This window comes from Chinchilla lanigera, unplaced genomic scaffold, assembly GCF_000276665.1.
Source record: "Chinchilla lanigera isolate Chin_1 unplaced genomic scaffold, ChiLan1.0 scaffold00167, whole genome shotgun sequence".
Classification (NCBI taxonomy): Eukaryota; Metazoa; Chordata; class Mammalia; order Rodentia; family Chinchillidae; genus Chinchilla; species Chinchilla lanigera.
The window spans coordinates 1,779,604-1,802,614 of NW_004955568.1; the positions used below are offsets into that span (position 1 = coordinate 1,779,604).

Below are 23,011 nucleotides of genomic sequence, written 5' to 3' on the forward strand. Positions count from 1 at the left end.
TACCCCTCCCCACAGCTAAGCTCAAGCCCCACATAGATTTCTGTGAGAATGAGCTTCCAAAGACTGAGGCAGTTCTGAGACAATTCATTGTTCCTTATTTCCAGGTCAGCGATGTACGATTGACATTGATGAATGTGTCTCCAAGCCCTGCATGAACCATGGTCTCTGCCATAACACCCAGGGAAGTTACATGTGTGAGTGCCCCCCGGGCTTCAGCGGTATGGACTGTGAGGAGGACATCGATGACTGCCTTGCCAGTGAGTATGCCGGCCAGCTGCTACCCTTAAGGGAGAAGCAGCTCAAAGGGAGCAGAGGGGATGAGCTCAGGGACTGCTGCTGTCTCTAATGCCAACACTGGCCATATCTGTCTTTTGTTTTGTTTTGTTTTCTTTTTGTGTGTGTGTGTGGTCCAGGGGATTTAAACAAAGACCTTTCAAAATTAGCAGTATTATCATTTTAGTTTTGAGATAGGATGTCCTTAAATTGCTCAGCCTTGGTTCAACTAGTATCCTCTTGGTTTAGCCCCCCCTTGTAGCTGTGATTTTAGGTGTGCACCACCACACCTGGTGCTTGTTGGATGTTTTTAAATCTTCTTTTTGAAGTTAATGTCTTTAGGAACCAAGGTAGTGGAATCTTAGCATTTCTATATGACATTTTGAACATTGACCAAATAGGGACAGTGCTGTGGTACTTTTCTCGTACATATTTTTGAGAGACAATGCAGTGAACTGTATTTTAAATGTATAATGCATCACATCTTGCAATATGCTAACCAAAACCACCTATGATAATGAGCATGTTTGTCCCCCTACAAGTATTTTTATCCAGTTGTCATTTAATCTTTCTCCCCACTTCTCTTGTCTCATACCACCAGAGGCTTACTTTCTGTCACTAAAATTAGCTGGCATTTTTTTTTCTTACTATTTTATACAAATGCAGTCACATAAGCACGCTCTTTTTGGAGGGAGAAGCTTTGACTTGTTGCAGTCAGCATATTTGTGATTGGGTACATTTTGCTGTGTGTATCAATAGTTTATTCTGCTTTATTGATGAGTAGTATTTTACTATATGGATATACAGATGGAGTATCCCTTTTACCTGAGGTGCTTGAAATCAGAAGTGTTTCAGACTTTTTTGGATTTCAGAGTATTCATATATGCATAGTGAAATAATATGGGGATGCCACCCAAGTCTGAACATGAAATTCACTTATGTTTTTATATATCCCCCCTTCAAACAAGGCTGAAGGCAACTTTATGTAGTATTTTTACCTGCATTTTGACTGTAACCTATCACATAAGGCTGGGTGTGGAGTTTTCCACTTGTGATACATGTTCACACTCAGATTTTGGAGCGTTTCAGACTTTTGGGTTAGGGATTCTCAGCGTGTAGTGTAGTTCACTGGTTAACAGCTGTTGAAGATTTATTCAGTTCTGAGGTATTACAAATAAAGGTGTCATGACATGTTTTCATTTTTCTTGAGTAGATACCAAAGAGTAGAAGGGATGAATTATGGGATAAATCATGTAACTTCAACATTTAAGAGACTGCCAAAATGTTTTTCAAAGTGGTTGTACCATTATCTTTCCAACCAGAATTGTAAAGAACTAGTTAACTACATAGTATTTAGTAATATCAGTCATTTTAATTTTGGTTCAACTAGTAGATATATAGTAGTGTTTCATTATGATTTTAATTTACATTACCCTCTTTATTAGTGAGGTTAACCGGTTTTTCACGTGATCTCTGAAATGTCTGCTCAAGTCTTTGACCATTTGAAAATTTTGGATTATTTGTTATTTGTGATTTTATTGAATTGAAACAGTTCTTTATATTCTAGATATAAATTCTTCATCAGATATTTGCTTTACTGTTTCTTCAGAAGTTATAGGTTCTCTTGGTCTTCTTTTGCAGAGAAAGTTATTAATATTGATGAAATTGAGTATAAGTTATTTTTTTTTATAGTCCCTGTTTCCTATATCTTATTTAACAAATCTTTGTCTAATCCAAAGTCATTGAGATTTAGCTCCTTTTTTTTTCTACAAGTTTTATACTTCTTCTCTCCCTTTTTATTTTCTGGAAGAGTTTATATATAATTAGAATATTTTTACTCAAAAAATGAGGCATAGAATCTTCTTCTAGTAAAATTTTTAACTACAAGCTTAATTCTTCTAGTAATATAATGCTATACAAGCTAATTTATAAATGTTATTAATTCAAATCAATTAATATATTCAGATCTTCTATATCGTCCTTGATTTTCTTTCTACTTATTCTGTCAATTATTTATGGAAACAGGTTCAAATCTTCCAAAATTATTTTATATTTCTCTTAGTTTTTGCTTATTCTTTTTTTTATATTTTGTTTTAAAAAAATAAAAGAAGGAAAACATATTAAACAGACATCCATTTACAAAATAGCATAAGAACAATATAGACAATACAGAGTTACAAAGTGGTAGGAAATTAACAATGGTTGTTGTATTACGTATTGATATCTTCAAAGTGGTTTCTCAGGAAAACAAATAAGAGACATGCAGGATTGATCATACAAGTAATCATTAACTGTTCCTTTCAGTAAAACAGTAGAAGACAGTAGCACAACTATGTTAGCTACCCTGTATATACATACATACATAATTTCGGTTTCTTTCTCTTCTCTTTTCCCACACCCCAGTTGCCCTTTACTTTTCAACATTTTTCTTTCATTTCGCAATATCTACCATACCTCTGAGTTTTTGTTCACTCTTTCAGATTCTGACTATAGTGAGACAATGTGTTGCTTACACATGCAGGTCTGATTTGTTTCACTTATGAGTATGGTCTCTAGTTGTGACCATTTACCTATAAAAGCCTCAAGTTTATTTTTCTGTATAGCTGAGTAATATTCCATTATATAAAAGTACCACGATTTTTTTAATCCAATCTTCAGAAGGTGAACATTTGGGTTGCTTCCACAATTTAGCTATTACAAATTGTGCTGCTATGAACATGGGTGCACATACATCACTGTGATATGATGTTCTCAGGTCTTCTGGGAAAATACCCAGAAGGGGAATGACTGGGTTGAGTGGGACCTCTAGACCTAGTTTGCTGAGGAATCTCCAAACTGATTTCCACAGTGGTTTCAGCAGTCTACATTCCCACCAGCAGTGGAAAAGGGTTCCTGTTTCTCCACAGCCTCGCCAGCATTTGTTATTGGTTGATTTCTTAATGCTAGCCATTCTTACTCGGGTGACATGAAATCTCAATGTTGTTTTAATTTCTCAAATGACTAATGATGTTGAACATTTTCTCATGTATTTATTTACCATCTGTATTTCTTTATCTGAGAAGTGTGTGTTCATCTCAGATGCCCATTTTTGGATTGGGTCTTTGAATTTCGGGGTGCTGATATTTTTTAATTCTTTATATGTTCTAGATGGAAGACCTTTGTCTGAGGGATAGTCAGCTAAAATTTTTTCCCAATTTGTGGGTTTTCTTTTTACTCTGCTGGTGATTTCTTTAGATGTGCAGAAACTTTTCAGTAGGATGAGATCCCAGTTGTTGATTCTTTGAAGTATTTCACGGGCAGTATGGTTTTTGTTCATGAACTCTCTGACTACCCATTTGTCTTCGAGATTTTTACCTACTTTCTCTTCCAGTAGATTTAGTGTTTCTGTTTTAATAATGAGATCTGTGATCCATTTTGATTTGAGTTTGGTGCATGGTGATCGACTTGGGTCTATTTTCAGTCTTGGCAGGTGGCAAGCCAATTTCTCCAGCACCACTTATTAAAGAGAATATTGTTCTTCCAGTGAGTTTGTTTGGCCCCTTTGTCAAAAATTAGGTGGCTGAGTGTGTTTGTGGTTTTGTCTGTGTCTTCCAGTCTGTTCCATTGATCTTCTGGTCTGTTTTTTAGCCAGTACCACTTGATTTTATGACAGTAGATTTTATGACAAACAAAGTGGTAGGAAATTAACAATGCTTGCTGTATTACATATTGATATCTTCAAAGTGGTTTCTCAGGAAAACAGATAGAGACATATAATACTGATCAACTGAGGACTCATTGACAGTTTCTTTCAGCAAAGAAACAGAAGACAGTAGAACAACTATGTTAACTACCCTGTGTATACATACATACAAAATTTCTCCTTCTTTCCCTTCTCTTTTCCCACATCCCAGTTGCTCTTTACCCTCGAGTGTTTTCCCATCATTTCACAATGTCTATCATACCTCTTAGTTTAAATTAACTCTTTCAGGTTTTACACTAGTGAGACAATGCGGTGCTTGCACATGCAAGTCTGATTCTTTTTATTTTTGACGTGTTTTTAAAATGAGTTGCTTGTAAAAAGTGTGTATTGGGTCTCACTTTCTTGCTGCACTATAACAATGCCATCTTTTTGAGTGCTTTTTATGATCACTTTTTATTTCTTCACTAGCATATTAGATATGGTGGTTGGTGTAAAGGTTTTTGTGGTTGGTATAGAGATTTTAGTATGCAGCTTTAGCTCATTATAATCCACTTCAGTTATACTACCTTGCGTAGAAAAAGAACCTTTTAGCAGTGAACTTGTTTTCACACTTCTCCTGCTCTCTGTTGTATTGTTTATGTATAATTTATGTATCATTAAACCTTCAGATATACTATTTTTACTTTAAATGCTAAATTTTTTAAAAAAGAAATCTAAAAAATAATTTAAAAGTCCTTATTTTGCCTACATATTTACTTACAATTCTTCATTCTTTTGTGTAGATTTGCGTTTCCATCAGGTCTCATTGTCCTCATGTCTGAAGACATTTCTTTAACATTTTGTGTGGTGCTCCTGATGATGAATTTTTCCTACTCTTATGTGTCTATATATGTTTTGATTTTGCTGTAGTTTTCAAAGATATTTTCAAAGAAAATATAATTCCTAGCTGACTTTCCTCTTCAGCTCTCTTAAGTTGCCCTACTTGCATTATTTCTGAGGGGAAATTTTCTATAATTGTTTCATGTCCTCCTTCATATATAATTTTCTCTCCTATGACTACTTTTTAGATACTGTCTTTCTACTAATTTTTAGCAGTTTGATTATGCTGCCTGTTGGTAGTGTTCTCATATTCCTTTGATCTGGGGGCTCCCTAATCTTTTAGAATATATGGGTCCAGATTTGAAAATATTTAAAAGTTAGTTTTTAGAGGAAACTTACCCCTCTCCTTTACAGGTTTCATTAGACCTTTTGAAATCATCCGTCTGTTCACCAGTGGTCTTTTAAAGAGTTTCTTCCCTCACCCCTAGTGTCTTATTTTAGCATATTTTATTTGAATGTGTCTCGCTGTGTTTTCAAGTTTATGTATTGTTTCATCTCTACTATCTTGGTGGCTGTTACTCCTTATCCTATGTTTTCCCTCAGACATTTTATTTTTTTCCTCCAGAATTTCAATCTGAGACTTTCCTATAACTTTATCTCTGTGTGTATGTGTTATTTTCATGCTTTTCTTCTTGAACATATGGAAATTAGCTGTTTCATAATTCTCAATAATTGTTTTATTGTCCTTAACCTACCATTTTACCATATGAGATATTCCTGGCTCTGTCTCCAGTCCTGAGTTGTCTTCTCTTTGAAGCAGTATTTCCTGCTTCTTTGTCTGCTTAGAAGTATTTTATTGAATGCTAGTCATTGTCAGTTTTACATTATGTCATGCTGAATCTTTAAAAATCTCTTAAATTCAGTATTTTTAAGCTTTACTTAGGGATTCAGTTATTTGGAGACAGTTTGATTCTTTTGAATCTTTATTTTTGGGTTTGTCATATAAGCCTAGAATAGCCTTTTGGTAGGGTTGTTATAGCTCACTACTAAGAAAGAATAGTACTCTCTTAGGATTCTACTCAGAGCCTCATGTTTCATTTTAACTAAGTATGTATGAGCTCTTCTCAGCCCAGTGAAAACTCTAGAGATTATCTTGCCACCTTCTTTCTGGTGGTTCTCCCCCCAGCCTTAATAGTGTTACCACACACAAGTGCTCAGTTACTTGTGTGGCCATTGAATGAGTCTGTCATAATGAACTGAGAATGATAACACCTTATATGATAGGATATATTTTTGCAGATTCAACATGGAGAGCAACAAAGTTGGAGCTGGCAGTGCCAAAATAAATAAGATCTTCACCGTATCTTCATGAAGCCCCATAGCCTATTAGAGAAGAAACACATGCAGATGAATAATTTTAATACTTTCTGACATAGTGAAAAAATGTATATTCAAGGTACAATTGATGGAGAAATTAGAGAACAGGTTCATACTATTCGGATTCCTTTCCCACATTAACTGCCAAATATTCAGTAAAGTTTCTCCTTATATGAAGTGGGACCAGCAATATTTACAATGAGTATAAAATAATTCAGTAAATTTTAGTGAGTTTCTCTGAAACATTCAATGAAAATTGTAGTAACTATGTACTTTGGTTAAGAAAGGATAAAGTAAATTTTTTGTTGCTCTAATGACTGCAGATAAAGCTCAGAATGGAATTAGTTTGACAGATGAATGAGGTGTAGTAAATATTCCCTTTACTAAAATAGAGGTACATTACCCTTTAGTTCAGTGTTCAGTTTTCCTTTTAAACTTACAACCTATCTTTGCAAGTGTTTTAAGTCCTTAACAACGGTAGCTACATTTTGGATTTACTTGTATTATTTCTATGCCGTCTGTATTGTGATGGACCATTGAATGCTTGTAGCTCTACATTTGTTGATTTTGCTACAATTGTGAAGTGTTCTAAAATCATGCTGTGTGATAGTTAAAAGTTTTTTTTAAAAAAATGTTTGTTTCCTCAAATTATGTAAATCTAAAAGAAAAACAGAAATGAAGAGAAGCAGGGAGTGAGTGGGTATGGGGATGATTAATTAAGTTCCTGAAACAAAGAGAATGAATATCTATCTATCTATCTATCTATATACACACATGCATATTCATATATATATATATTTTTTTTTTTTCTGTTCTCCACTATCCATTTTACCACCACATACATCTTTTAAAAATATTGATACTCCTGGTGACCTATGTGTTGGGTCACATACTTGATTGTAAATATGGAGGGAACAATGCAAGTTTTATTACCAAAACCCCTGCAGCAGGTATCTGTCTCCCACCTGGCAGTATGGCACACAGATAAAAAGAAAGAGAGAAAAATCTGCAGCTGAAGGGGCTCTGGGATGACCCAGTGCTCTCAATGGGACAAAGGGCCAAGAGTCAGAGTACTCACTGGCTCTTATTGATACCAATCAGGGAGGTGAGTGGAGGTTGTGGCAGGGTGCATGGAAGAGAAACTCTGCAGGCATTGGCTGTAAGGAGAAACAGAACACTCTTGTACCAGGCACAGAGGCTCCTCAGTTAGTGATGCAGCAGATAACTTGATGTATGCAAGGCTGGCACCTTTACTGCCAGGAAGGTATAATTCTTTTTGAGTCTCAGAGCCTCAGCTGAGATGTTATCTCATGTCTTAGCCCTGAAATCTCACAGGTTCTTACTTGAGCCCGCTTCCAGCCAAGAGCATGGGGGGCTATTCTCGCCTGCATGCCAGAATGAAATACATTGTTGCTTCTGCTGCTGGACTAGTGACATTCTTTTAGCCAATTAAGGGAACTTCTACTTCAATATAGCCAGCTCTGCATATCTCAATGAATAGGGTTGAAGTAAAGGTCAGGTGAAGATGGAGGCAAAAGGCTTCATTTCTCAGGGGAACATGGCTTGGTGGTCTCCTACATTTTATGATTCAGTTAATTCTATAAAATTGTTAGAAAGCCAGATGTGGTGGTGCCACCTGTAATCCCAGCACTCAGAGGCTAAAGCAGGAGGATCATTGCAAGTTTGAGACCAGCCTGGGCTACAAAGTGAGCTCAAGGCCAGCCTGAACTGCATAGTGAGACCCTGTCTCAAAAAGACCAAAAATAATTGTTAGAGAGGATACAAATTAATTTTATCCTATCAGTTAAGCAAGTTAAAATCTCAGACATGTGTTACTGAATGTATTTTCATAAATAAAGGATTCAGGGCAAAATACTGTGAAGAGACCAAGTGCAAAACTCAGAATTGTGCTGCCCTTAGCATGACTTAGATCGTTCACTGTTAGGCGTCTTAAGTTAAATGGATGCTGCTATTCTGAGCTCTAATTCTTTTGTAATCGCTTAGATCCTTGCCAGAATGGAGGTTCCTGTGTGGATAGAGTAAATACTTTCTCCTGCATGTGCCTTCCTGGCTTCAATGGGGATAAGTGCCAGACAGACATGAATGAGTGTCTCAGTGAACCCTGTAAGAATGGAGGGACCTGCTCTGACTATGTCAACAGTTACACCTGCAAGTGCCAGGCCGGATTTGATGGAGTGCACTGTGAGAACAACATCGATGAGTGCACTGAGAGGTGAGCAGCTCATGTACTTGGGGCATTGGTGTCTGAAGGGGGAGAGGGAAAGAGGGGAAGAAACTGGGATTGTGGGGCAGGGAAGAGGCCTCTGCGTGGGTCCCACTCGAGAGTTACCTCTCATCACCCAGTTCCTGGTTCCTAATAGGCATACAATATTTAATTTTTTTTCAGTACTGGGGATTGAGCCCAGGGCTACATCTCCAGCCTCTTCTCATTTTTTTGAGACAGGGTCTCCCTAAGTCTCCAAGTTTTCCAGGCTAGTTTTGAACTTGTAATCCTCCCGCCTCACCCTCCCAGAGTGCTGGAGTTGTAGGCATGTACCACCACACCTAACCAGATAGCTGTATAGTTAGAAGGTCAGAGGTCAGAGGATGAAAAACTTAATGAAAAGCTTGAAAAGCCTACTTAGAGAACAGAGGGAGCTATAATTTTGTTCTTTTTTCCTTTTGGTCTCTTGTTCTAACAATTCCTGTTTCTTTGCAGATTTGTTACCATTCTTTAAGTAATTTCTGGGAAGTTTGTTCTATTTCTTTATATTATCAACATATTTGTTCTGTTTCTCTTTCATAAAAAAATTTAAAGTTAAGAGCATTTATTTACTATTTTTTATACACAGTAAGTTAGCTTAGTAATAAACAAATGATGTGGGAAACTACAGAAGAATAACATAGCCCAGAAAATTTCACTTTCCCTAGGAATCTACAGTAAGCTCAGACTTTTAAATATTCCTAAGCCTTTGGTTGTAGAAAGAATACTGGTACTAGTCTAGTTTGGGAGAAAGCAAAATTTAGTGGATAATAGGGTTTGGGGATGGTCAGGGGTATTGCTGCTGTAACATCTTATGTTCTAGAAACTTTGCATTTCAAATACCAAGTCAGAGGAATCCCTTTACTTACTGAGGTGGCTCCCTGTTTGCTTCTCAGCTCCTGTTTCAATGGTGGCACCTGTGTGGATGGGATTAACTCCTTCTCTTGCTTGTGCCCTGTGGGCTTCACCGGTCCCTTCTGCCTCCACGAGATCAATGAATGCAGCTCTCATCCATGCCTAAATGAGGGGACATGTGTTGATGGCCTGGGCACATACCGCTGCACCTGTCCCTTGGGCTACACTGGGAAGAACTGCCAGGTAACTGACTCCCTTCCCATTCACACAGCTCCTGCAGAGTCCCTAAGTATTACACATGTTCCTTCCTATGCAGAATAAGCCACTTCTAAAAAAGAAAGGTGTGGATCTTAGCCATAATTTCTTAATAGCTAGATTCCAAACTGGTGATGCTATCAATATGTGGATTAACAAACATAAAAATTTTTAAGAGACTGGTAAAGGAATGCAAACAAATGTGTGGGAAATAAGCACAAAAATGGAAAAAGCAACTGAAATAAAGTCTTCAAAGGTCAAGTACAGCATCTTTTTTTTTTTTTTGGCGATGTTGTAACAGTCTTGAAACTAAACTTGAGACATTTGTAGGACTATGAATGTACCTGAACAACATAATGCGAAGTGAAATAACTCAGACCCTCAAGCTTAAATATCACAAGGTTTCTCTTATATGAGAAACCCCAAATATAGAGAGCAAAATAAATTACAGATAATGTAAAAGGGAAGGAGACCAAAAGGTGGAGGCAGGGGGCAGGAGAGGAGGGGAAGAGGGTGAACAAAGAATTAAGCTGTGTTATGTACATGTACCAACTCCCTGTGAGGAATGCAATCCTTATACTACAAGCATATACTAATAAAAAATAAATTTAAACGTATACACATTTTCATAGAATCTTAGGGTAGAAGGGGTCTTTATAAGAAACAAATGTATCCTTTCAGTTCAGGGAAGAGAAACTGAACTCCAAAGAAGCAATATATGACTTTAGATCCACCCCAGAGTTAGACTTTCCCGAGGATCCAGTATATGGATTCCCAACAGCACTGTGTTTATTTATATGCTAACTTTATCCTTGCAAGAATGAGAGAATAATAGAACTCCAAAGAATTTGGGAATAAGTGCCAGAATTTAACTTGATGTGTAGGGTGCACTTGAGAAAGGCTTTGGTCCTTTTGGATGTGCAAACAACCCCCTCCATGTACTGAGCAGCTTGCTGCTGAGTCTGGGGCTCTGGAGCACGTTCTCCTGAGGGTTGTTGCTCGCTCTCCAAGGGTCTCACCCTCATGTCTTCTATTGGCCAGCAGTCTGTTTTGTGGCTGTGACATACTTCTCTGCCTTATTTTTCATAAATCTCATTTTCTCCCCTTTAAAATCAACTCTTTGACAGTTCTAGGTTTATTAACAGGTTTTAAGACTTTTTATTCACCTTCACCCAGACAGCGGTGGCTAAGAGCCATGTGGATTTTATGCAGGGTTTGCATAAGGAATATCTAAAAGCTCCATTTCTTTCTTTCTAGCCCTACTGGGTGGCTGTATTTGTAGAAATACTGAGGTCTGGAGTACTGAGAATAACTTTATCTATTGAGTTTCTTCAAATTCTTAAACTTCGGGGCTAAAAACTTTTTCAGTAGCAGAACAAAGAGAAATTTAAGACTATAAAAATGATGACCTGCACTTGGAACACTGGATCCAGTTTAAGGTTTAGATGAAGGCTTTTTAAAATAAATTCAAATGCTTTCCTTGATTTCTTGTAATATTATATAACTTATTTTCTTCATTTCTGGTATTTGGATTTTGATGTATCTGTATCCCTGCCTTTGCTTCAGACCCTAGTGAACCTCTGCAGTGAGTCTCCATGTAAAAACAAAGGCACTTGCATTCAGGAAAAGGCGGAGTCCCGGTGCCTATGTCCATCTGGATGGACTGGTGCATATTGTGATGTGCCCAATGTCTCCTGTGATGTGGCAGCCTTCAACAAAGGTGAGCTCTGCTCCACGGCTCAAGAGCCACCTATGCAAGTATAGACTGGTCAGTGGCATTTTCAGGGATGTTATTTATTGTGGAATAAGAAGGAAAGACAGATAGTAGTGAGGGGCACAGCTCTGGAGAAAGGGTAGAGGAGTAGGCTTAAGAGCTTGCAAAAGGAAAAGTATTTTAAAGGAAGCTAAGGCATTTTCCACTTTCAGAGCTGGTTTATTTTTAATACAGGTCTGGTAGTGAGAGTTGTGAAAAACTAGACAATAACATTTGATGTCAGCTACCTTCAATTTGCTCACCCATTAATTACTCTGAATCTGATGTGTCATTTTCCCTTCTGTGATGCCTCTTTTTCCCTCTGGACCTCCCAGGTGTGCTTGCCAAGAACCTGTGCAAGAACTCAGGTGCCTGCATCAACGCTGGCAACACGCATCACTGCCAGTGCCCACTGGGGTACACGGGAAGCTATTGTGAGCAGCAGCTGGATGAGTGCACGTCCAATCCCTGCCAGCATGGTGCCACCTGCAGCGACTTCATTGGTGGATACAGATGTGAGGTGAGGAAGACAAGAATGTGCCCAAGAGGTTGCACAACTCTTAAGAGCACTAGAGTTTTGAATTTAGCTGCTTAAATGTTATGTGTATGGTTTTTAAGTTTTTACTAGTCACCCTGCTAATGCTTCCTGTCACTATTTTCTTCAGCCTCCTTATGCAGTATGTTAGTATTTTCACTGTGGTCTGGAAAGATTTTTCTTAACAGGGAAACTGCCAGGATTTGGAACCGGCAGCTATGACCAGGTGCATTTCATGGGCCCACTCACCATAGTGGCTTCTAGAACTTCCCTGAGTGGCACCTGAGCTAGGATAAACCAATTTGAACAGTATCTTTTTGGCCCATATCACTTTTATATGTAATCATCAACAATCAGCTAATTATTTCCTCTTTTGAAAAAAAAGTGGCTCATCCTGTTTTACCATAGCACCGTGCTAAGCCACTGTAACAGTTTCTTTCTGACACTTTTGTATTCTGTTTAGGCTACTGGGCTTAGGGAGGGTGCCAAACCAATCAGTGGACTGATGTAGTAATCACATAATCCCAGCATTATACATTCTAGATCCAACCACCTCTGAAAAAGCCCCACCTATGACTACATGAGGCTTTGGGGAACATCTACACAAGTTAAAACAGGAAGCATATTGAAAATAACTGTCAGAGTATTTGTTCCTTTTTTTCCCGGTAAAGTGGTTTTTTCAGCTAGAAGACAAATAGATAAATGCCAGTAAGCTGGATATTGGCCCTCCCCAGGGTGATTAGCAAAGAGTGGGATGATTCCTACAGAGGAACCTATAAGAGCTAAGGGGGAGGGGGACAGGGTCATAGTAACATGCCAGATCTTACTTGCTCTTCTATTCTGTTTTCAGTCATGACCCAACATTCCTTGTCCTTTTCTGTGTCCGCTTTCTTGGCAGTGTGTTCCAGGATATCAGGGTGTCAACTGTGAATATGAAGTTGATGAGTGTCAGAATCAGCCGTGCCACAATGGAGGCACCTGCGTTGACCTTGTGAACCATTTCAAGTGCTCATGCCCACCAGGCACTCGGGGTATGAAATCAGCCTTACTCCTCTTCTATCTGAGCCATTCTCTGAGCTATAGATCAATGCTTAGTGTTGAAGGGATTTTTAAAAATTAGATCGTTACTAGCTTCATTACAGGCGTTTAATTCTGCACCCTGGTGATGTAAGCCATTTTATCCTCTCATGTATTGCTAGCACTGATCCAGTTCTTTTGGGTGGTTTGACATTTTACATTCCAGAAAACACAGAATATAATACTGATATAATATTACAACAAAATTAGCATACTCAGAAAGATTTCCTGACACTTCAAATGAAAGCAACTGATAGTCTCTGGAATAAATAATTCACATTTACCTGCATTTGTATAGGGGCAAGCCAGGTGTTGCCTCTGTAATGTAAGGGAATGAATGAAATGAAAACATCTGCCTACTTTCACAATCCCAGGGGGAGGAGGCTTACACTGTAAGGCAGTGATGGTTAACCTTTTAGAATTTAAAATGATACAAATAGCCAGCTGCAGCATGCATGCCATAGGTTTGACACTACTGCCCTGAGAAATACTACTCTATTACAGTAATGGGATGTAGCCCTACACTGAGTGTTGGAGTCATTTCTCTGCCGTGGGCACTGCTAGTGCCTCCACTTCCCCCCCAGGAACTCTGGCTATTATTTGTTAGGAGAGATTTAGTTAGGAAGTTCCAGTTTTCAGTGGCCTCTGGGGGAAAATGGAAAGCCATCCATAATAGTTAGATATTTGTTGTCCTCATTATCAAAGAGAAGAGAAAAGAATTTGAAAGAACTCTTTATATTGTTACAGACTTCTGTGTCAGTGAATTTTGACAATTTGTCTTCCTAGAGATCCAAATTGGGCTGAATTAAAATAGAAGAGTATTCTGCTAGTAGAGTAGTTACGTATTTGAAGAATGAGGTTAGAGAAGAGAAAACTAAAGGAAAACAGCCTTAGTTGAAAATTTGTCATGCGTGTAGGAGACTAGTGCTTTGTTCCAGAAATCCATCATTGAAAGAGAAGTAAAGATCAATTCCAACTCATTATTAAATTCATTCCTTTGTGTAATTGTACTTAGAATAAGTTGCATTTCTGGTGGTAGCTAGTTAAACCTTAAAACTGAGAACTTAACACAATATTATATATTGTTTTATTTTTATTTTTGTCACTCAAATGTACCCTAATATACATTCGGTTGGGCTACCTTTCTCTGTACTGTATCTGTGTAGTTTAAAACACTTGATTTCTGAGACTTCCAAAGGAAAGGAAGAAAGACAGACCTACAGGATCATGTAGCAGCTTTCACTCCCTCAATCTAGAAGTGACACACATTACTGTCTCTTACAATATATAGGTAAAAAATTACTTAATGATTTCCACCTGTCTTCTGAAGAGGCTAGGAAATCTTGGAGAGTACATAGATATGTACCTAACCTGAATTCTCTACTGTACTATAAACTTTTATGCATTAGACATGTCCAGTTCAAGAATGGGTCCTTTCATAAGGCAATAAACTTTGTATCTTTTCTAACCATTTCTTAAAGGTGGTTTATATTAATAGTTTTGTAATTATTATTCATTGTATTTTTCTTCTGGCACTTTGAGTGTCTTCCCCACTGTGTTTTGCCTTCCATGGTTTTTAATGAGATATCAGCTGTTAATATTGTTGAGGCTCCCTTGTATATGATATGTCACTTCTCTCTTGTTGTCTCAAGATTCTTTGTTTTTGTCTTTGGAAGTCTAATCACAATGTGTGCAGAAGTAATCTCTTTGAGTTTATTCTACTTATTATCATTGATCACGTAGTACTATGTGTGTTTGCATAGTGTAGAATATACTGTGTTTATTTATCCTGACTTAACATCCCCATCCACTGATAAATATTCTAAGAGACTGAAGTTCTATAACATCATTATGAGAGTTACCACAGTACTTGTTTCTGTCAGGATACCCCTGAGCTTTGGATCTTGGCCTCAATATTCTTCCAGTTCCCTAGTTCAAGGGTTATCTGTAACAGTTCTACCCATCCCTGCTGTTTTGCTTCAGGCTGAGGTTGAGTTCATTCTCACTTGAGCGAACTGTTCATTATTGGTGGTTCCATTCTGAAGGGAAGCTAGGCACAGCTCCTAAATGTCAAATATTCTAGGAGATTGGGCGCATATACAGGTTTTGTTTTTACTTTCTTGTTTTCAGTTAATTTGTAAATAGCTAATGTGATATATGCACATAGATGAAAAATATACATACATTAATAGAAAAGGCGTGCAGTAAAAGACACACTTTTCTCCAAGTTCTCCTTCTCCCACAAGCCAGTAATCACCACTTTGTTTCATGTATACTTTTGTAGTTTTTTAAAGTATTCTTAGCAATTTCTTTATGTGCATAGAAGCAAAAAATAAAGATATTTTATTTCCCTTAGTTTTTATTATGAAGATAGAATATTAGACACATTATTTTGCACTTATTTTTGAAAACTTAATTGGAGCTATTTCCATATTGCAATATAGAATTTCTTCAGTCTTTTTTTTTTTTTTGCTGCAGAATTCCCACGTGTCTTAGTTACTTTCTTGTTGCTGAGAGAAAATATCTGAGTCCCACAAGTTAAAGGAGGAATGTAGTAGCTTGTTTGTAGAGGTTTCAATCCATAGTCACCTGGCTCTATGGCAGAGGGCATCACCAAGGAGAAACAGTCCATAGCAAAGCAGCAGTAGGCTGCAAAGCAGCAAGCCTGCCTTCCCTCTCTCCTTTTATATTCTATTCAGGCTGGTGCCACCCACATCTAGGGTGGGCCTTCCCGTTATCCCACCGATCAGTGGACTAATTTATTTAGTACCACACATCGCTTCTTGGCCTTTTGGCTAAGATCAAGTGTAGTATTTAGTACCACACACACTTAATCGCAGTTTCACACACCCTAGATCCGGTTTGCCCTGAAAAACTCAACCTTGAATGCATGAGGCTTTGCACTATGTAAAGCATAACCATACCTAACTAGTGCCCTAGGAATAGACATTTACATGCATATAAGCATATTTGTAAAATAAATTTTCAGAAATAGAATTGGTAGTTTGAATAAGATGTATGTTTGTAATTTTAATTTTTATGATTTCTTTTATTGATGAAGATTTTCTTTTTAAACAGGTTGAATTTATCAGTTTTGTTTCGTGGCTTTTGGATTTTGACTTGTAGTTAGCAATACCTTACACACACTAAGGTTATAAAAGAATTCTCCCATATTTTCTTCAAGTGCTAGAATCCTGAAGCACTTTTTCCATATTGCTACTAACTTGTCCTTACACAGAGTACTGAATATTTGATTTATGAATATTTGATTTACTGAATATTTGTTTTATGCAATGATTTGAGATGGCACCTTTATCAAATTCTAAGTTCCCATGTATATTTGCTTCTTTTTCTGGACTTTCTTTTTTGTTATATTGTTCTATTAATCTACTAGTAGCTTGTTTTACTTATTAAGGATCTTCATGTTTTCTGTGGTTCATTTTTCTATGTAATTTTGTACTCAACTTGTCTCTGTAAGAGTCCTTCTAGTATGTTTTTTTGGAGTCACATTAAATCTGTGAATATAGAGGAAGTTTATGGGGCTGGGGATTTAGCTCAGCAGCAAAGCGCCTGCCTGGCAAGCGCAAGGTCGTGAGTTCGGTTCCTGGTACCGGAGAAAAACCAAAAAAAAAAAAAAAAGAGGAAGTTTATATCTTTCACAAGGAGTCCTCCTTACCAAGTCATGTTATGTCTTTCTATTTAAATCTGCTTTTGTGTCTCTCAGGAAAATTTTGAAGTTGTCTTCAGACAGGGTAGTGTGTTCTCATTAAAATTATTGCTATGTATTTTATGTTTCCAGTTGCTATAGAAAATAAAACATACTCTGTGTTTTTCTTTTTCTTTTTAAATCTTGTTTCTTTTAATGTGCACCACAAATGCAAATGGCAGGAATATATAACTATTTTTATAACTTTTAAGTTAATCATAGAATAATGTCTAGAAGTTATTGATAACTTTATTTCTTTCTAAAAACTGTTTACAAATGTTCATACAATGTAGCTCACTTACATTTGTGGTAGCTCTATTTTTAGAATAACCATTGAATTCAGCAGGATAGTCTCTATTGTTTTTAAATAAAGAAAAAAATCAGTGATTATAATAGTTAAAATATTTATCATACAAAATTTAATTTCAGTTCTTATCAATATTTTCCATAGTTTTAATCTACGTATTTACTAAATCATGTCTTTTGGGGCTGTTTTTGTATATTTTGAATTGAAATTAAGATATTGATGAAAAATTACGGAGCTCAATTTCCTTGTCTTTAGATGGGACAGTACCTACACCGGATAGGATAGTACCTACACTGTAGGATTCTATTTCTTTGTTGTGTGGGGAGAAGATGTGATGCCCTAACATGTCTTTACCTTTCCACATACTGCTCATCAGGAAGGTGGCAGCTCTTATAGACGAGTATACTTCACCCTACGTGGCCTAAAAGGTGCCACTGTAGATTAAGTAGTGTAGTCTGATTGATTAGGAAAGTCCCAGCAAGGTAGTTGTCCCTTGCTGGAGACCAGTGTTTCAGATATTTTCAAAATTCTGTATCCTCTCTCTCCTCCAGGCCTACTCTGTGAAGAAAACATTGATGACTGTGCTGGGGGTCCCCACTGCCTCAATGGTGGTCAGTGTGTAGACAGGATCGGGGGCTACAGTTGTCACTGTATGCCTGGCTTTGCCGGGGAGCGGTGTGAAGGGGACATCAACGAGTGCCTCTCCAACCCGTGCAGCTCTGAGGGCAGCCTGGACTGCATCCAGCTCACCAATGACTACCAGTGTGTTTGCCGAAGCGCCTTTACTGGTGAGGCCCCCCCATCACTCTGATGGAGGCTTTAGTGGATTGGGCCCTGTATGATTTGTCCCAGATTCAAGGGGAGTTTTTCCTGTAAACAGAAAGCTAGACCAGCTTAGTTGAGGAGCCCAGGTGTTTTGCTAGGTCTGTGTACTGTGGATGCTTTCGCCAATCTCTATTTTTCCCAAGATGTTATGTATTGATTATGTCATGCTGCTGTAGGGAAGAACTGAACAAAATAACATGTTTTTGTTTGTAGTAAATTGACTCTGGGAAAATTAAGCTGTATTTTAATGCCAAGCAAACAGGTTACAGAAAAGCCAATGTCACTGAAAAGAGATATCATAGGTAAAAATTCTCTGTAAACTGCCAATCCCTATTGAGGTACGCTGACTTGTTGTAGTTTGTCCTATAAAACAGAAGATACTAACAAAATGTAGTGAACAGTTCATTTACCATTTCCTTCACTGTATGAAACTAAAGTACCTTGAAGAACTGAGATGTGAGTTTCCCTTTTTTTTACATGTGCCTAGTCACTTTTGTATCTGTTCCTCCCTGTGGGTTGCTTTGGGGATGTGTACCTTGTGTTTACTGTGTAGACAGGAGGCATTGCATCAGCAGTGGTCCATCAGGTTGCCACCCACAGAATGTGTGCTTGATCTCCTTCGATTCCTGTTGGTTTAGAACTGAACTCCTATTCCTTGCTTTAGTCTGTGCCTGGCTCCCATAGCAGCGGGGTACTGTTCAGTAACTTGAGGTTACTATTTCTGTCTTTTAAAACTGCTTTTTATTTTCTACCTTGAGGCCGTCACTGTGAAACCTTCGTGGATGTGTGTCCTCAGAGGCCTTGTCTGAATGGAGGGACTTGTGCTGTGGCCAGCAACATGCCTGATGGCTTCATTTGTCGTTGTCCTCCAGTAAGTATCCCACTGTTGATTTAAGGGCTTGCTCTGTTCCACACAGTCTGCGACAAAACAGATTAAACCTGGGTTTTTCAAGTTCCTGAGTGGGGAGATTTCTCAATTTCACCTCAGATTTTCCCATGTAAAGCTGTTTAGGTAGTCCTAGGAACTGTGCAATTCCCGGTCTGTGGCTGTCAGCCTTCGAAGTACTAAGGAAAAAACCACAAGTGGTGGGATGTCCTCTTGAATTAAGGCCACTGTCTCTGCCCAGTATGAGTGAAACACTATTTTTAAACCATTGAGAACAAGTTGCATCTTAAGTTAAAAGAAAGCTTAATTGTAGTCATTTGTTGTGCAAATGCTTTTGCCACTGCCAAATGCTGAAAGTTCTTTAAAACAGACGTCACTCTTCATGGAGAAAGCTGAAAAGAAACCTTCTGGTAATCTCGGTTTGGGCTGAGCAGGAAATACAAGAATGAAATGAGATATAGAATTCTTCTAGCGATCCAAAACTTCCAGTAGGGTCTCCCCACCCCAACCATTATTTCGGAGTGAGCTAAAGGTGATTAGGGAGGTGCCTACAGATACAAGGTTGCCCAACTTTCCTACCATGACCTGTGGACTTAATTCCTAAACTTAAAATGAAAAAACTCTACAACCACCCGTGGAACCTTCACTTCTCACCTACTGGCTACCTCAAAGATGTCATGTCCTAGAATGTGGTCTAGGAGGCAACACAGCGTGATCTTAAACTAAAGGTCTAGTCTAGTCTTTATCTCTATAGTATGGAGGAGAGGAAGTTGATGAGAGAATGGAGCAAGTCTTCAGGTCCATCCGCCATCCTCATTTCTTTATCACTTTCCACAGGGCTTCTCGGGAGCAAAATGCCAGAGCAGCTGTGGACAGGTGAAGTGCAGGAAAGGGGAGCAGTGTGTGTACAGTGCCTCGGGGCCCCGCTGCTTCTGCCCCAACCCTCAGGACTGCGAGTCAGGCTGTGTTAGTAGCCCCTGCCAGCATGGGGGCAGCTGCTACCCCCAGCGCCAGCCTCCGTATTACTCTTGCCACTGCTCTGAACCGTTCTGGGGTAGCCGCTGTCAATTCTACATGGCCCCTACCAGCACCCCTTCTGCCACCTGTACGAGTCAATATTGTGCTGACAAAGCTCGAGACGGTGTTTGCGACGAGGCCTGCAACAGTCATGCCTGCCAGTGGGATGGAGGCGACTGTTCCCTCACCATGGAGGACCCCTGGGCCAACTGTTCCTCTCCATTGCCTTGCTGGGAATATATCAACAACCAGTGTGATGAGCTGTGCAACACAGCCGAGTGCCTATTTGACAACTTTGAATGCCAAGGAAACAGCAAGACCTGCAAGTAAGGGCTCTAGGTTCTTCACAAGCTGAGTGGCACTCTCACTAACATGGCATGATTTCTCGCTCTTGCTCCTAACAAGTGCAGTGCTTCAACCCAAGCTGCCTCTGTACTTAAGATGGTGTCAGCCTTGTTCTGTCACATGCTACCCTGTTCTCTCCCTTGCTGCAGAGGCCAGGGATGTTTGTTGCCTAACCATCCCTCCCTCTGCCTATCTCTGCCTTCTAACCTGCTGCTTTCGTGATCTCCTGGGAGAAATAACCTTTGGAAGTGGTGTTACTCACGCTCAGGCAGCCTCTCACATAACCTGTCCACAGGATGGATGGAAAGGTCTGTACCTCTCTTCACTCATTCCTTTCCCTAAGACTGACTTTTACCGTCTGTATTCATCTGAAAGAATGAGCTAGATTAGGGCCTGTAATCCTTCCAGTCTTTGCTGTTGCAGTTATAGGATGCTTTGTGGTCTACATAGTAACCTTTCTATTAACCATTCCATCTAACTTAACCCTAGTTAATTCCCAGCTACCTTCTGAGGTATAGATACTGCTCCCAGGTGAGGGAACTTTGGATCAGAAGGTTAAAGAACTTGCTAAAGCACACATAGCTCTTCCTAACTCATGATCTTTTCATTGAGCTACACAGCAAGTTGAGTTGAATAGTACAGATGTCAAGGTATGGGGTTGAGGAGGAGAAGGAGAGTGTAGAAGAGCAGTTTGTGGATCATTTAGGTTTGGGGGTTCTGTCTTCTTTTCCCAGCATTTGAAAAGTGACTGTGCAAATTTGATCCGGTACCAGTATGGAACATAACTCTCTTTACCTTCTGTAGTTGGGATTCATTACTAAAAGGGAAAGAAATGGGCCATGTTGACAAGGTTCTCTGTATAACAGCTCTTGATGGTTCAGAGTATAGAGCCACCTTGGACACTTTTACTTCCTAAAGTCCTTCAATCTTGGGAGAAGTGGATAGAAATTAGAGGATATATGAATCAGGCTGACTTTAACTTTAGACTTTTGTTTAAAAAGCTGACTTAACAAGACTGTGAACTGCATGGGAGCCCTGAGAGCCCTTGCAGCATAATCAGCACAGTGTTGTTCCTCGTCGAGGGAGCAGTCAGTAATGCTGAGTGGCGTAGATTACATGATTCCAGCCCAGCTTCACAGGACATTTAGCTCATGATACAGGCCACAATAGATGGGTAGGAAAATCACAATCGTTCCAAGTGGAAAACTAAGTAGTTCTGGTCTAGTCTGAATTCCTTTCCCTGTTGTTTCTCTCCTCTGCATAGGTATGACAAGTACTGTGCAGACCATTTCAAAGACAACCACTGTGACCAGGGATGCAACAGTGAGGAATGTGGCTGGGACGGGCTAGACTGTGCTGCTGACCGGCCTGAGAACCTGGCAGAGGGTACACTGGTCATTGTGGTGCTGATGCCCCCTGAGCAGCTGCTCCAGGATGCTCGAAGCTTCTTGCGAGCGCTGGGTACCTTGCTCCACACCAACCTGCGCATTAAACTAGACTCACAGGGGGCCCCCATGGTGTACCCCTATTATGGGGAAAAGTCAGCTGCCATGAAGAAGCAGAGGATATTACGAAGGTCTCTTCCTGATGAACAGGAACACGAGGTGGCGGGGTAGGTTTTTGGTTTTTAAACTTCTTTAAAGTTTTTATGGGAAACTGAGCATTTTGGTACACAAGGCAAAGTCGGAACTCAGCCTATAAAAATGCAACACTTAGACAAATAGAATGGCCTAGCACTTAAGGCAAGCCGGAGAGCCAGTGCTTATGTTTAGGAATGAAGATTTACCTTCATTGTGGGATCCAGAAAGGTGGGCTGAAGTGGGAGGGAAGATGTTGGGATCCCTAATCTTCTCAAATGCTGCAGTCCCTAATCTTTCGCCAGAGTTGCCTCAAAACCTTTTGTTGTTGAAGACTTTTTTTGTGTGGGAATTGAACCTAGGGCCTTCACCCTAAGCTACATACCCAGCCCTTTTTATTTTTTTATTTTGAGACAAGATCTTACTAAGTTAAATTGCCCAGACTGAGCTCAAACATGTGATCCTCCTGCCTCAGCCTCTCCGAGTACTTGTATTACAGGTGTACACCACCATGCCTGGCTGTGACTTCTTTTTCTGTATTAATCATTGTCTTCTTTTCTTTTTTTTTTTTTTTTTTTGGTTTTTCTCCGGTACCGGGAACCGAACTCACGACCTTGCGCTTGCCAGGCAGGCGCTTTTGCCGCTGAGCTAAATCCCCAGCCCCCATTGTCTTCTTTTCAAGGCCGCTTACCTACATTAAGCCTCTTTGACAAGGGAAGTAATCTTCAGTTATTCTGTCTACAGTTCACTGTTGGTATATACCACAATTTTCAACCCTCCAGATAGCCAAGGTGTGAATGTGGAGACCTAGGAGAATAAGGGCCCAGAACGTTCAGTGTGTATTTTTAGCGTACCACTGAGTGCACTGAGCACGCAGGAAAAGGTGGAGGACCACTGTGCCACGCTGAGGGAAGTGAGACACCCTCAGGGTGGGAATCAGTATTTAGAACCTGAAGGGACAGTGTCCTAATTTCCGAGGCCTTTCTGAAGGCAGCATCCCAAGAATGGAGAGCCATAGGCCATGGGGTGGAAGGTTTATCTAATCCTCTCTGCTTCTGCCTCAGCCTGCTGGACCTGCTGCAGCCTTCTGTTTTACCTGCCATCTCTCATCTTCCTCTTTGCCCTTGGCATCCACAGGTCTAAAGTGTTTCTGGAAATTGACAACCGCCAATGTGTTCAAGACTCAGACCAGTGCTTCAGGAACACAGATGCAGCCGCAGCTCTGCTGGCTTCTCATGCAATCCAGGGAACCCTGTCATATCCTCTTGTGTCTGTCGTCAGTGAGTAGCTTTGGTGCTAAGGGGGAATGATTGGGGAAAGACATCCTTGGGGTACACACTGTAATACTCAGCCCTCTGTTTTTTAGGGTTAGTGACATCAAGCAGCCCTCTAAATGAATTTAATGCTAATGTCAAGAAGTTAATGTTCTATAAACACTGACTCTGTCTTTCTGAACTTT

General features: G+C 39.4%; 1 protein-coding gene across 3 annotated transcripts in view; it reads left to right on the plus strand.

Annotated features, from left to right (window-relative positions):
• The window catches only part of Notch2 (notch 2), a 151,929-nt gene that overhangs the window by 119,247 nt on the left and 9,671 nt on the right, over positions 1-23,011 (plus strand). For all 3 annotated transcript variants that reach the window (XM_013509350.1, XM_005413481.2, XM_013509349.1), the window contains 11 exons: positions 105-257; positions 8,156-8,384; positions 9,311-9,512; positions 11,091-11,244; positions 11,613-11,797; positions 12,711-12,843; positions 17,454-17,690; positions 18,486-18,598; positions 19,451-19,956; positions 21,240-21,587; positions 22,690-22,832. In XM_013509350.1, the coding sequence (XP_013364804.1) occupies positions 105-257; positions 8,156-8,384; positions 9,311-9,512; positions 11,091-11,244; positions 11,613-11,797; positions 12,711-12,843; positions 17,454-17,690; positions 18,486-18,598; positions 19,451-19,956; positions 21,240-21,587; positions 22,690-22,832 (2,403 nt within the window). The remainder of the gene's footprint in view (positions 1-104; positions 258-8,155; positions 8,385-9,310; positions 9,513-11,090; positions 11,245-11,612; positions 11,798-12,710; positions 12,844-17,453; positions 17,691-18,485; positions 18,599-19,450; positions 19,957-21,239; positions 21,588-22,689; positions 22,833-23,011) is intronic.